Consider the following 12,579-nt stretch of genomic DNA (forward strand, 5'->3'; position numbering starts at 1 on the left):
GGCCGGTTGCATTGTACTCAGGCTCCCACCGTACCACTGCGAATTTAATCCCATTGAGCTTGTGTGGGCCAAGGTCAAAAATGGCATCGCTGCGGATAACAGAGACTTCAAGCTGTCCACGGTTGACGTCATCTTGAGGGAGAAAATCAAGCAGGTAACGGCGGAAGACTGGAGGAAGAGCATTCAGCATGTGATGGACTTGGAGGCAAAGTTCAGACTTTACACGTCTGGGAGTGAGCACATTCAACGCATCATCATCCAGCTGCAGGTGAAGATGACACTGAAGAAAGTGACTCCGACTGCGAGCCGTCTGGCATTGAGCCACTTGACGAAGCATAAAGGCTTCTTATTAACAAAAGAACAGCCCTTATTAGGGCTATCAAAATTTTGCCGGTGGGTTCGCAACAGCCAACCATCCATTCCGTGACCTCTCAAATAAATAAGCAGTTCCATTTATAGCATATTCCTTATAATAGAAGCTCAATTCTGATAAGCAACTTCCTGCACACATGGTGCTCCATTTAAGAAGTGGCATAGAAACACATTTAAATGCTGGCATATCTGAATTGAAACACTAATGTTAACCATGATTATCGTTGGCGGGCTCAAAATGCTCATTCGGGCAGCCACCGTCGAGTTTGACGCGCCCCATAGTGAAATAGCAGAAGTCAGAGCACGCTTTATGGTTCTGTTAGCAGTTTGCACTGCAAATCACAGTCATGTCATAGCGAGTGGTGGTGAAATAGCAGCAGACAACACGAAACTGACAGCCACTGTCAGCAGCTTGAATGCCAAAGCACATTCATGTGATTGCAATGTTTATTTTTTTATCTGGCTCACACAAGTAATGCGAATAAGAGAACAAATATAAGACATCATTAGCTAAGTGAGGCCCAAAATGCTCATTCAGGCAGCCACCGTCGAGTTTGACGCACCCCATAGTGAAATAGCAGGAGTCAGAGCACGCTTTATGGTTCTGTTAGCAGTCTGCACTGGTAATCACAGTCACGTCATAGCGAGTGGTGGTGAAATAGAAGCAGACCACACGAAACTGACAGCCACTGTCAGCAGCTTGAATGCCAAAGCACATTCATGTGGTTGCAATGTTTATTTTGTTATCTGGCTCACACAAGTAATGTGAATAAGAGAACAAATATAAGACATCATTAGCTAAGTGAGGCCCAAAATGCTCATTCAGGCAACCACCGTCGAGTTTGACGCGCCCCATAGTGAAATAGCAGAAGTCAGAGCCCGCTTTATGGTTCTGTTAGCAGTCTGCACTGGAAATCAGTCATGTCATAGTGAGTGGTGGTGAAATAGCAGCAGACAACACGAAACTGACAGCCACTGTCAGCAGCTTGAATGCCAAAGCACATTCATGTGGTTGGAATGTTTATTTTGTTATCTGGCTCACACAATTAATGCGAATAAGAGAACAAATATAAGACATCATTAGCTTAGTGAGGCCCAAAATGCTCATTCAGGCAGCCACCGTCGAGTTTGACGCGCCCCAGAGTGAAATTAGTCGGAGCACGCTTTATGGCTCCGTTAGCAGTCTGCACTGAAAATTGAAGTGTTGTCATAGCCAATTTTCAACTTATTAATCTGACTCGAGCAAGTAATGCGAATGCAAGCACAATTATTGTGAATAATTTTGCTAGCATTTTTTGTCATATTTACGTACCGGGAAAATGCTTAGTAAAGTTGAGCGTGTTTTAGTGAGTCAAATTGTTCATTACAAGCCGTAGGCAAAGTGACGGACAGATTCAGACAGTGGTATTGGGGAAGTAATAAATGGTGAAAGTTGCAAAAGCTCTCACAGCACTGCTTTGCTGGACTCCATCCACTAGAAAACTGCATTTGTAATGATCAAAGCGTCAAGACAGGAAATGATACCCCACTGCACAATGTTATATATGTGTACCACTACATGTGAGGGGCAGCAAAACCATCTGTTTATTAAGACTGAATGCAACAACATAGCAAGGTGCTGTTTCACAATATGGCACCTTTTCATGTGCACTTCTGGCAAGCTACCGTGCGCACTGATGCATAAACACATTAACAGGGGTAAGAGACGAAGTAACTATGCAAGCCACGTGATGCTTTTAACATTTTGTATTTGTCAATGTTTCTGTTGTCACAGCTGATAGAACTTTCTTTGGTGCAAGTTGGTTAATCACGTTGCGGCAACAGCACAAGAAGCAAGGTCAGAATAGTACGAGAAAACAAAGCAAGGTGACAGACTGAGGAGGCAAGGTAGACAAGAGAGAATGGCTTTAATGACATCGAATAGGCCAGCCCTGCTATTCACTGGACTTGGTGCTTTGAATGAGATGAGTTAAGGAATTGTAAAGAAAGTCGTGGCTGCAGCATGCTTACAAGAACAAAAGCAAAGATAAAAGGATAGAAATAGGAATAAATACATACACGCACGGAAGAACTCACATATTCACACACATGAACACAAAACGCGAGCACGAAAACTGAGATATAAAATACAAAAAGGGCAAAATAACAAATATACATAAACGCACAAGAAAACACGCACACACATTTAACGCAGACGCGAGTAGAACTATTAGGAGTCAGTTCACAAGCAGCTGTGCCTACTTTGTCGTACTTTTTTTAAATGTACATATTGGCTCTGTTGCCTTCACTGTCATAGGAATTTTTTAGTAGGGACATATCACGACAAAGCGCAAAGCTGTGTTGTGGGAAAGCAAGTCGAGCGCTGGCAGCACAACTTATGCGCGATTGTGTCACAGCAGGCTTTCTACAGCTGGGGCGTGCAGTGAGCGAAGAGTTCTAAGCCACACAGCGACGCGAATTCATTCCAAGCTCCCCACCAGTGTATCAGTCATAATTTTATATTAGCATTCAGGCTGACATTAAGGAAACAAACACTGCTTCCAAACGCCTGACCGTTAACAATCCAATGACATTCGCTCAAGCAGCGCGTGTTAGTCACTGATTGTTAGCATTGGTGGAAAGCAATCAATCGACGGTGTTACACAACACTCGAACGACGCTACTAGACGCTCAGCTATCTTATCACACTGCTGCCAACGATCGGTCGTTTGCACGCTGAGCTGGCAGCAACGAATCTTGCGTTGGAGGTTGCTTTCACAAATCTTTTCTGTTGAGAAACTCGCAGGTTGGTTTCATCCGCGCACGCTTTTCTCATTTATCCTGATAATGGTTTTGCTCCATCACTTCACCACGTCCGACGAGAAACGCAGGGGCACAGTACACAAACACACCCGCCGCTCACAGTAGGCACCAGACTTTGGCGAACTCTCGTCGTCGTAACTTCACTTAGGAGCAAAAGAAAACACCACGGAACAAACACGTACGATGTTTCTTTGCAGCGGTATGTCGCCGCGGGATCCTGTTTCCACACGAAGCGCAGCGTCACCGATGTTCGCTGCAATCTTTCTTCGCCGGCTCACGGCTCAGAACAAACGCTCGCGGCACAAATTGTGCATCGTAAGCTCACTATAATATTTCCGGCATGACAGACCACCACAAACAATCCAAATTCACTCTGTCAAGGGAGACGCGCAGAGCTGACGCGACTCGGCCAGGTTCGAAGCAAGGGCGGCCATGTTAGGCATGTTCTCCGTCGGCGGGGACACCGGTCGTCCGGCTCATGACGTCACCTGAAGTGCGCGCCTATTGGTGCCGGCTCGTATGCATCCGCCTTTGAGGGGCAAGTGCCGCTGTCTTCTAAAGTTGTATCCGACTATAGCTACAGACGAGAGAGAGAGAGACCGCGCGTCGGGAACGAGAAAGAGAAAGAGCACAGCTGCGCTTCTAGCGGGAGCGGCGACACTAGCGTGGCTACGACGGCGCGACGAGGGACAAGGCTCGACCTTTTTTTTTTTTTTCGGGGCGAAGCTCCTTAAGGCCTGCGTCTGTACATCCTCTGTATGTAGCCACCTCTCGTTTAGTTCTTGGAGTGTTCACTAGATGGCGCTGTTGGCGCGCGCTCGGAGTCGCCGGACGGACAAGGCTGCAGAGCGGCGAGCGCGCAAGGCGGCGGCAGCGCGCGCTCGCAGACAGAATCCCGATGTGCGAGCCCGCGAGGCAGAAGCGCTCCGTGAAGCTGCGCGACGCCGCCGCCAAGATCCTGCCGTACGTGAAAGCGAGGCCGCAGCGGCACGGCTGCGGCGTGAACAGGATCTGCAGAACGTCAGAGAACGGGAAGCGGCGAGAAAGCGCGCGTATCGGCAGGCAGACCCCGATGCAGTGAGAGCTCGTGAGGCGTCTGCAAAACGCATCAGGCGAGCTCAGCCCGAAGGTGCCGACGCGCGGTTTAAGCGAGACTTTCTAGACGTTTCGTTCGGCCATAGTTGTGGTGTGTGCGACAGATTGTGGTTCTCAAACAGTCTAGTCACAATATCTTCCATCAAGAACGACCAGGCTCGCGCCAATGCCATTGCCGTTCTCCAGCGCTGTTGATGATGTAGTGGGCGAACTTTCACTGAAGAGTCACAGTTTTACCGATGATCTCCCCTCAGGAGCTTCGCCCCACTCATCATTCACCCCGTGGATATGCTGTGATTTTTTTTTTTTTTTGCTGGTCACGAAACTCCGCCGTCACTCTATGGGAGAGGTTGATATGTCGCACGATTCCGCCGCGGCGCCACCGCAGCTGAGAGGCCACCTTTCTCCGTGCTAAACCCGGAGAGACTGCAGATGCGGCCGGCGTGGGCTGAAAGTTTGGACGCGTACTTTAGACTTGTATGTGTTTCTGTGTGTGTGCGTGCGTGTGTGTGTTTCTGTGTGTGTGTGTGTGTGTGTGTGTGTGTGTGTGCGTGCGTGTGTGTGTTTCTGTGTGTGTACGTGCGTGCGTGTGTGCATGCGTGTGCATGCGTGCGTGTGCATGCGTGTGCATGCGTGTGCATGCGTGTGTGTGCGTGCCCGTGCGTGATTCTACATTTGCTTCAAATAATGCTCGGGATTCAAATACTATTATGCGTCGCAGTTCGCCAATGAGCTATGGTAATGCACGAGTGCAATGGACTGTCAATCCTCGTCACTCTGCTCGTGCGAGTTCTAGATTAATAAGCGCAGTGCTGAGTCAGTCGGACATATTACTCCGTTTGTGCTTTTATAGGGTTTATTGACCACGAAAATCGGGTTTGAAAACTTTGTCGCATATTTGGAATAATACGCACGAATACTACAAAAGCTTGCGATGCATGAAAATGACAATACTTTCCTTCAAGGCTACGATCTGCCGATGTACCTGTTCCAAATAAGTCTGACATCCTAGAACATTTTACGGTACGTGCGATCTGTCCCCATCGCCTGAACGGCTAGAGTGCAATCGGAATTCGATAACAGCACACGAGCATGAAGTCAGGTTGTCGTTTACTGGCAACGCCACGCCGCTAATGTCTTATTCTTTGTACAGCGCATAAAAGTCGCTTAAAAGTTTTTGATGGAAGCCGGTTGGGCCAAATAACGTCAGATTTCTCAGTAAGAAGAATTCTATGCGCGTCGTCTGCTGACACACGGTGCCGCCAGCTGACTTTGAGATTGTTTACTTTTTGTACATGCATTGATTTCGGTTAGAAAACACTCTCAGATGTTCAAGTTTGGATGCTGTAACTACCACGACAAAATAGAATGTAAATAAAATCGACAAGAAGCTGGGCTTTCGGCCGCAACGTGACCAGAGAAGAAAAATCACATCATCTCACCCTACGGGCAACCATGGTGGGATGCGAAAGCATCGCGGGGGGTGCGCATCGAGTTTCCGTTTCGTTTCACTTGGCAACACAACCCAATGAAAGTTAGAGTGAGAGAATGTATTGAGAAGAGAGGAGACGTTTGTACTGGGTTGTTGCGTCTTTATTTAGAGATCGTACGTGATTCCTAGCGTTCGAGTTTCTGAGGGTGGGTTTCGGCGTAGTCGTAAACGATCGACGCGTAGGTTCCACCCTGGGACTTGTGCACGGTTATGGCACTCGCTTGAACCAAGGGGAACTGCGTCCGTTTGCACGCCACACCGGTTTTACGGTCGATCGTCAACGTGACATTACGTGGTTGTATGGGTACCCACGCCGCGTCAACCTCGCAACCCAGACGGCTGGCCTCGCTCACTGCGTGGGTCGATCGAAGGCGAGCGAGCTTCCCTGTCGCGGGACCGTCGAAGCGCAGCTACAGTCGCCTGGGGAAGTCTTCTCCTCCCGCACCATCGACGCTTCGTTCACAGAGTTTGAGCCTTCCGACAGCGCTGTTTACGAGACCGTCGATGACGTCTATGTTTGCACAGAGAGAGAGAGAGAGAGAGAGAGTGACGGAAGCACAGCGAACGCGCGCTTTATACTTGATGATGATGATGATGATTTATTGGCATCCCCTTTGAAACGGGGCGGCGACAAATAGTCCACTAGCCTGCTTGATTTAATCAGGTATACTATACATGTGCTTTATCTAGCACTTTTGTATACCTCTCATTATTCTTTTTCAAAAATTTACCTTGTACCGCCACCTATGATTTTAAGAGATCAGGTCGTATCCATCTTTTCCCTGCTTTTTTTCCACCAGTACTCTAATCGTCTCTTGCTTATCTATACGGCTGATCTGTTGATGTTTCCTTCGACTTTAAACCCAAGCGCTTCTGGGAGTTGCACGTTACCTACGGTTCTCGCTGGGTGGATCCCGTCGCATTCCATTAGGATGTGCTGAGTGGTCTCTGGATCTTTACTGCAGCATACACATGCCTCATCTAGTTCCGAATATTTGTTCCGGTATGTTTTGGTCCTTAGGCAACCGGCTCGAGCCTCAAATAGCAAGGCACTGCCCTTTGTGTATCGTACAGATTTTCCCTTCTAATTTCTTTCTTCTCATTCTTGTAAATCTCCATTGTCCTTTTTGTTTCCATTCTTTGCATACAATTCACGGCCTCAATTTTCTCTTACTGCGCCGCGACACTTGCGCCGCCTGCCGGCGTACCCTTAGAGAGAGTGAGGCAGAGAGATATATGCAATGATTTGCTGCGCCGCACCTGCGGCGGAGAGGGGGAGAGGGGAGAAGGAGAGCGCACACCTACTTAGGAGAGGAGAAGGAGGGAGAGTTGCGCATGCGCAGTATGGGTGCGGACGCCGCAGAACAGACTGCCCCGAGCATAAGATGCTCTCGCATCTAAAAATACCGCCGCCGCCCGCGGCGGCCGCTCAGCTAGGTGGCCTTTCTTTTACTATGGCGCCCCTAGTGGCAGGCGCTGGCTCTATATTAAACTCAGGCGGGAGTTTCGTGACCAGAAAAAGCAATTGAGGGACTATGGCTCGACCCTAAGGAGCTTCGCCCCTAAAAGAATACAATAGTTGACTAATGACAGCAGTGGTAGCGGCAACAGGCTTACAAATAATTGCAGAAGTGTCGAGCGACCAACCTGTACAAAGTACGGTGAAGACGTTAGGCACGTTGACGCAGCCACACCCTCTGCTACCAAATGGAAGGCACGTAGTCCGGCTGCTCCTTAAGTAGAACTGTCGTTCAGGCAGGTGTCGCTTGAGTTGTTCCTAGTCGATGACGTCAGATACAACAATCAGCGTTGTATCTGCCACGTGCGCCAGTCAGCAGCTGTAAATCTTGACTTGCGTAGATCGGCTGCAACCTGTACAAATACGGTGAAGACGTTAGGCACGTTGACGTAGCCGCACCCTCTGCTGCCAAATGGAAGAACGTCCGACGTTTCTCATTAATTCTTCCCTGTTTCATGCCAGGATACATAACTCATAAGCACGCTGAACACATAAACACATGCTTCCCTCTCGTCAGAATTGATGCTGTTTCCATAAGACTGTGGTTAAAGGTAGTCTGACATCTCACTTCAACTACGCTTACGTCAGATAGTATGTCGGACAGATCGGGAAATGTACTTTTTTTTTTTTCGGACGCACACCCGACGGGTCTCATTGATATTTTTCTGTTTCATACTATGGTACTTCCTAGATATGCACGCTGATCAGCTAAATACATGCTTACCCCGCGTTAGAATATATGCTTTCCGTATGGTTTTTCCATAAAACTGTGGTTAAAGGTACGTCTGACACCTCACTCAATTTTCCTTACAAGCTTAGTAATTTAGATGGATCGGGCAACGTTCTTTCGGGCAATGTTATGGTACGTCGGGCATAAGCATGCTTAGCAGCTGAATACCTGATTCCCTCGCGTCAGTGCTTGTTGTTTGTGTGTTGTGGTGCAGCATGCCTCAGGAGGACTAACTGTTGGGCTGCTTAGTAGCGCATTATAGTTATGGTAGATTTGCGCAAAGAATAACGGACACAAAAACATATTGAACAGCGACGGATGCTACCAGCTAGCTAGTGTTTATTCTCATGCCGCCCACCGATATTTGTACTTGTTGCGCATGCGCGCCATTGCATTATCGCGGATGCGCCGGCGGATGCCAAGCAATGCATGAGTATCCCTTTGTGAAATGCTCCACTGGAGTCCTTTAATCCATTCCAGTATGATGTGGGAAAATCTACATGGGAGAGACGGAGAGGTATGTTATTGACCGTCTAAGAGAGCATGCTTAATAAATAAGAAGGAAACACGATAAGCATGCACATTTCGTCGCGCACGTTTCCGTATGTGGCTGCGAACCACGACTTCGGGATACAAATATCCTAGGTAGCAGCAAAAGGTGCAAGTCTCGGTTTGCGTTGGAGACATTCTTTATCATAAAGAATGCCTCTATTTGTACTAGCGAAGCTCCGAAAGCTTTCATTCGTCTGAGTACGCATTCATGCCAGCCGCTCTTTGACACACGAGAGCCTTGTGTAGTGGTTTTTTCCCTCGTGATGTGATGATGCAACGGCGTTCATGTGCAGCATATTATCCGTGGTTGGCATTGGAATAAACAGTTGCTAGTAGCGCCCGTCCTTGTCGACTTTGTTATTTATGTCCGCGATTAGTTTGCGCTATTCTAGAAAAAAAAAAACAGAATGCAGCGTTTCTGTTGCGGTGCTGCCCGCGCATATCAAAGTGCTCATCATTGCCGTAACAACTGCCGCATCTGCTTCCATATGGTTGATGAAAACTTGCAAAGCAAGAAAAACGCATTCTGTTCGGCGCACCTCGACATGATACTATGACGACGTGCGCTTATCGCAACTATGGCAATGGTGCAATTACGCTCTACTAAGTGAATTGTGGAAATAGGTTCGTGTTGCAGTATTACAAAGCTACCCAAGCCAGAAATGAAATCCACAAATAACAGAATGGTTAACTAATGAACGCAGACAAGTGTGCGCGAGTCGGTGGCAAGCAATGAACAACTTCATTGGAAGAATGAACAAAGTAGTGCGGCAATGGCTCATGTGCAGCATATAAGCGTGACATTGCGCTTATTCAGCCTTGCTACCTCTTCCCTTATAATTAAGACGTCGTTAACGTCTCTCTTGTTGAGTGTCATTTTTAGATTGGCATATTCGCAGTAGCCCAAGAACTTGGCGTCATGCACGTTCATTCCAGCGCGGCACATACGTGTGGGCACATAGCCAGTGGCATCAAACAGCTTCTTTAAAGATCAGCCCAGTGCTCCAAGTCAGGGAGTTTAATTGAAGAGCAGCACGTGCCCAGCCTCGCATCTACAGTGAGCCACGTCTTAGGACAGAACACATGGCTCGAGTTCGCCCAACTATTGGTTACCCCCAGCACATCAGCGCGAAGCTCTAACCATTAAACCATCGTGTCCCAGGTTGGCGGGAAAACGGTTAGATACATTGACACATAGCCCCTAGAAAGTGTGTCAACTGCCTTAAGAATGTTAGTGCCTTAATATTGGCGCAATTGTTTTACTTCGCTTTTGTTGCTCAAGCATAGAGATTGAGGCTACGGCATTTAGTGTCATAATCCCAAAGTGCACTGAAACTGTCACGCCGGTTGCGTGACTATGCAGATCCCGCTGGTGTCGCACTTCTGGAACGCTACCGTGACCGTGTTGCCGAAGGACGAGCAAGGGGGGTCGCCGAGAGCAAGGTGCATCTGCAAGGAGATAAGCCGACGTGCCGCCTGGCAGAGTGCAATCTGGGCAACCTTATTATGGACGCCTTCCTGAAAAAGATGGCTTCGCTGCCTAGTCCACGCGGAGCTTGGACCACGGTGGCTGCTGTCATCGCCAATGCAGGCGGAATCAGGGCATCTATTGATGAACAGGTCAGAAGCCTCTGTAGTAATGGAATGGCCGTAAGTGATTCCATTCTTGCTGTTTACGCGTACACAAATTCCTTTCATCACCAATTCTAGCTTTTCGAAGAATGAATGCAATTGATATTTCACAGTTCGAGTGCTGTTGGAAACAGGCCCTTTCAATGCGCACATAAATGTTATGTACTTTGTAACTAGATTTATTGCTTCCAGAAATCCAGTTTTTGCGTCTCCAAAAATGTTAATATCATGTATAGGAAAATAAAAAAAATCGTTTAACCTTGCACTCGGCCGTGCAACGCTTGAAACAGCGAAGCTGGGCGATCGTAGCCTGGAGCATTTTCCGGAAGTGCGCGCCAACTTTTGATCTTATTACTCATGATGATGATAATTTATTTTCGCGCGTATCGGACTTACGGCCGTCACTGCGCGTTGCATAGCGCAGCTTGCAACACCGACACCGCGTTACAGTGCCGACACCGCGTTCCAGGAGACCCGCTCCGTGAATGCGTCTCTCTCTCTCGCTCGCTCTCATAGCGCGCAAAACCTCTTCACCTCGCAGATCACGAGCTTACGAACGCGCCTGCTGTGCACGAAGACGACGATGCTCGAACGCAATCATATGGTTCGCATAAATGCAAGTTCGGCAAGCGTGGCTGTATAGCCTAGTGGTTGCGACGCTCGCTATGGGAGTGGGGGTACGCGGGCTCGAATCCCGCCTCGGCAAGAAAGTTTATTTTATTTCTTAGAAAATAGTTAGGCAGTTTCTTGTTACGGCTTGCTTAAACAGCTTCACTGTTAAAATAAGTTTGATTGGTCAAGCAATCGCATGAACTTCTTTCTTTAATTTGTTGTAGCCCAAGCATAACCACCTGGAAGTAGAAGTCAATTAGAGAGGCGATGTGGGCCTGTAGGTTGTTTATCTTGAAACGAGTGAGTTGTAGCGTGGACAGAGACACGAGAAGGCACAATACGGGCGTGTTTGTGGTTTCTTGTGTACATATTCGCTCTCCGCGCTACAACTCACTCGCTAGACATAGAAGACACTTGAAAGAAATTAAGCGCTAACTTCCAACGACAGATTTATTTCCAGTTCTCACAACCGTACTTATACCACTAAAAGCATTATAGGACACGAGTACATTTCTACTTAAGCACAGATAATACTATAGAAACGACAAGCCGACATATTTGAGGACGCACTCATTATGATAATGTATTTAGTTTACTGAGTGTGCATAGATTTGAGCTCCTTTGTTAATGATGTTATCGAGGAGTACTTATGCTTTCTTTGGCTATCAATACTTGTTGCTGGGCTGATTTCTGTCTCTAGCCTCCATATCTAACCGTTTCATTCCAGCCTTGCATTTTGGCAATAATAAGTCTTTGTTTTAATGTGGGCAATAGTAGTAATTTGTTGTTTATTTAACAAAGACATAAAAAAGTAAAAAACTCGGTGCTCGAATTGGGCGAAATGCAGCTCCACTAACGTGAAATCTGGGGAAGTGCTGAGCATGCAGTGATGCACCGGTAATGGGCTCATGCTGCCTTAAGCAATGGCTCATGACCCCGTAAACGCGGCCTTCCCATTACGACGACTGAAGTGAAATTCTACGCTGGAGTGATGAGCCAGCTGTGGAAGACGACGACGAACGCAGGAGAAGTGGCACGAGCCGCTTGCTTACCGTGACTACGACGACGACGACGATTACGACAGGAGACGCCTACAGCCCGCGCGCATAAGGTGCTTCGCACCTAATAACTATAAATAAATAGAGAGGGAAGGAAGGAAAATTCACAGGTAACCACACTGCCTAGCGCAGACCGCCAGTTGCATCTCTAGCATTGGGCGGCAAAGAAACTGTCGAACGCCACATTTTTTGTTTCTTAGTCCCGTCACGAGGAAACTGCGGCGAGGCCCTCTTTTAAATGCGAAGCATTTCTTGGCGAAAATTTGCTACTTTGACAGTATCTATCTATCTATCTATCTATCTATCTATCTATCTATCTATCTATCTATCTATCTATCTATCTATCTATCTATCTATCTATCTATCTTATCTATCTATCTATCTATCTATCCGCCTACGTCTTTGTGCTCTCATGGTCGTTTCGTTAACTTGGTACAGGGGCGTAGCCAGGAATTTTTTCGGGGGGGGGGGGGGGGGCAAGCTTTTGCTTTCCTCTGCGTCACGTGATCGATAATAAATATCGGTAACTTAAGCAGACCCTATACATGTATATCAAAAACATGAGACCCCCCCCCCCCCCCCTCGCGTGTGCGCGTGCTTGTGAAGAAATTAAGGAAAAAGTAAGCGCAGTAAATACAGTAAGTACGACAGGTACAGTGGGCGTTTGGAGCAACGGTCTCTCATCGCGCAACTGAATGGACCAGTCTTCGAAGAC

At 47.6% G+C, this 12,579-nt stretch overlaps 1 protein-coding gene across 1 annotated transcript in view; it reads left to right on the forward strand.

Moving 5' to 3' along the window:
* The window catches only part of LOC119462586 (protein 5NUC), a 581,486-nt gene that overhangs the window by 418,889 nt on the left and 150,018 nt on the right, over positions 1-12,579 (forward strand). Inside the window, exon 6 of the mRNA XM_037723919.2 lies at positions 9,926-10,182. Within this exon, the coding sequence (XP_037579847.1) occupies positions 9,926-10,182 (257 nt within the window). The remainder of the gene's footprint in view (positions 1-9,925; positions 10,183-12,579) is intronic.

Source organism: Dermacentor silvarum, chromosome 8 (assembly GCF_013339745.2).
Source record: "Dermacentor silvarum isolate Dsil-2018 chromosome 8, BIME_Dsil_1.4, whole genome shotgun sequence".
Taxonomy (NCBI): domain Eukaryota; kingdom Metazoa; phylum Arthropoda; class Arachnida; order Ixodida; family Ixodidae; genus Dermacentor; species Dermacentor silvarum.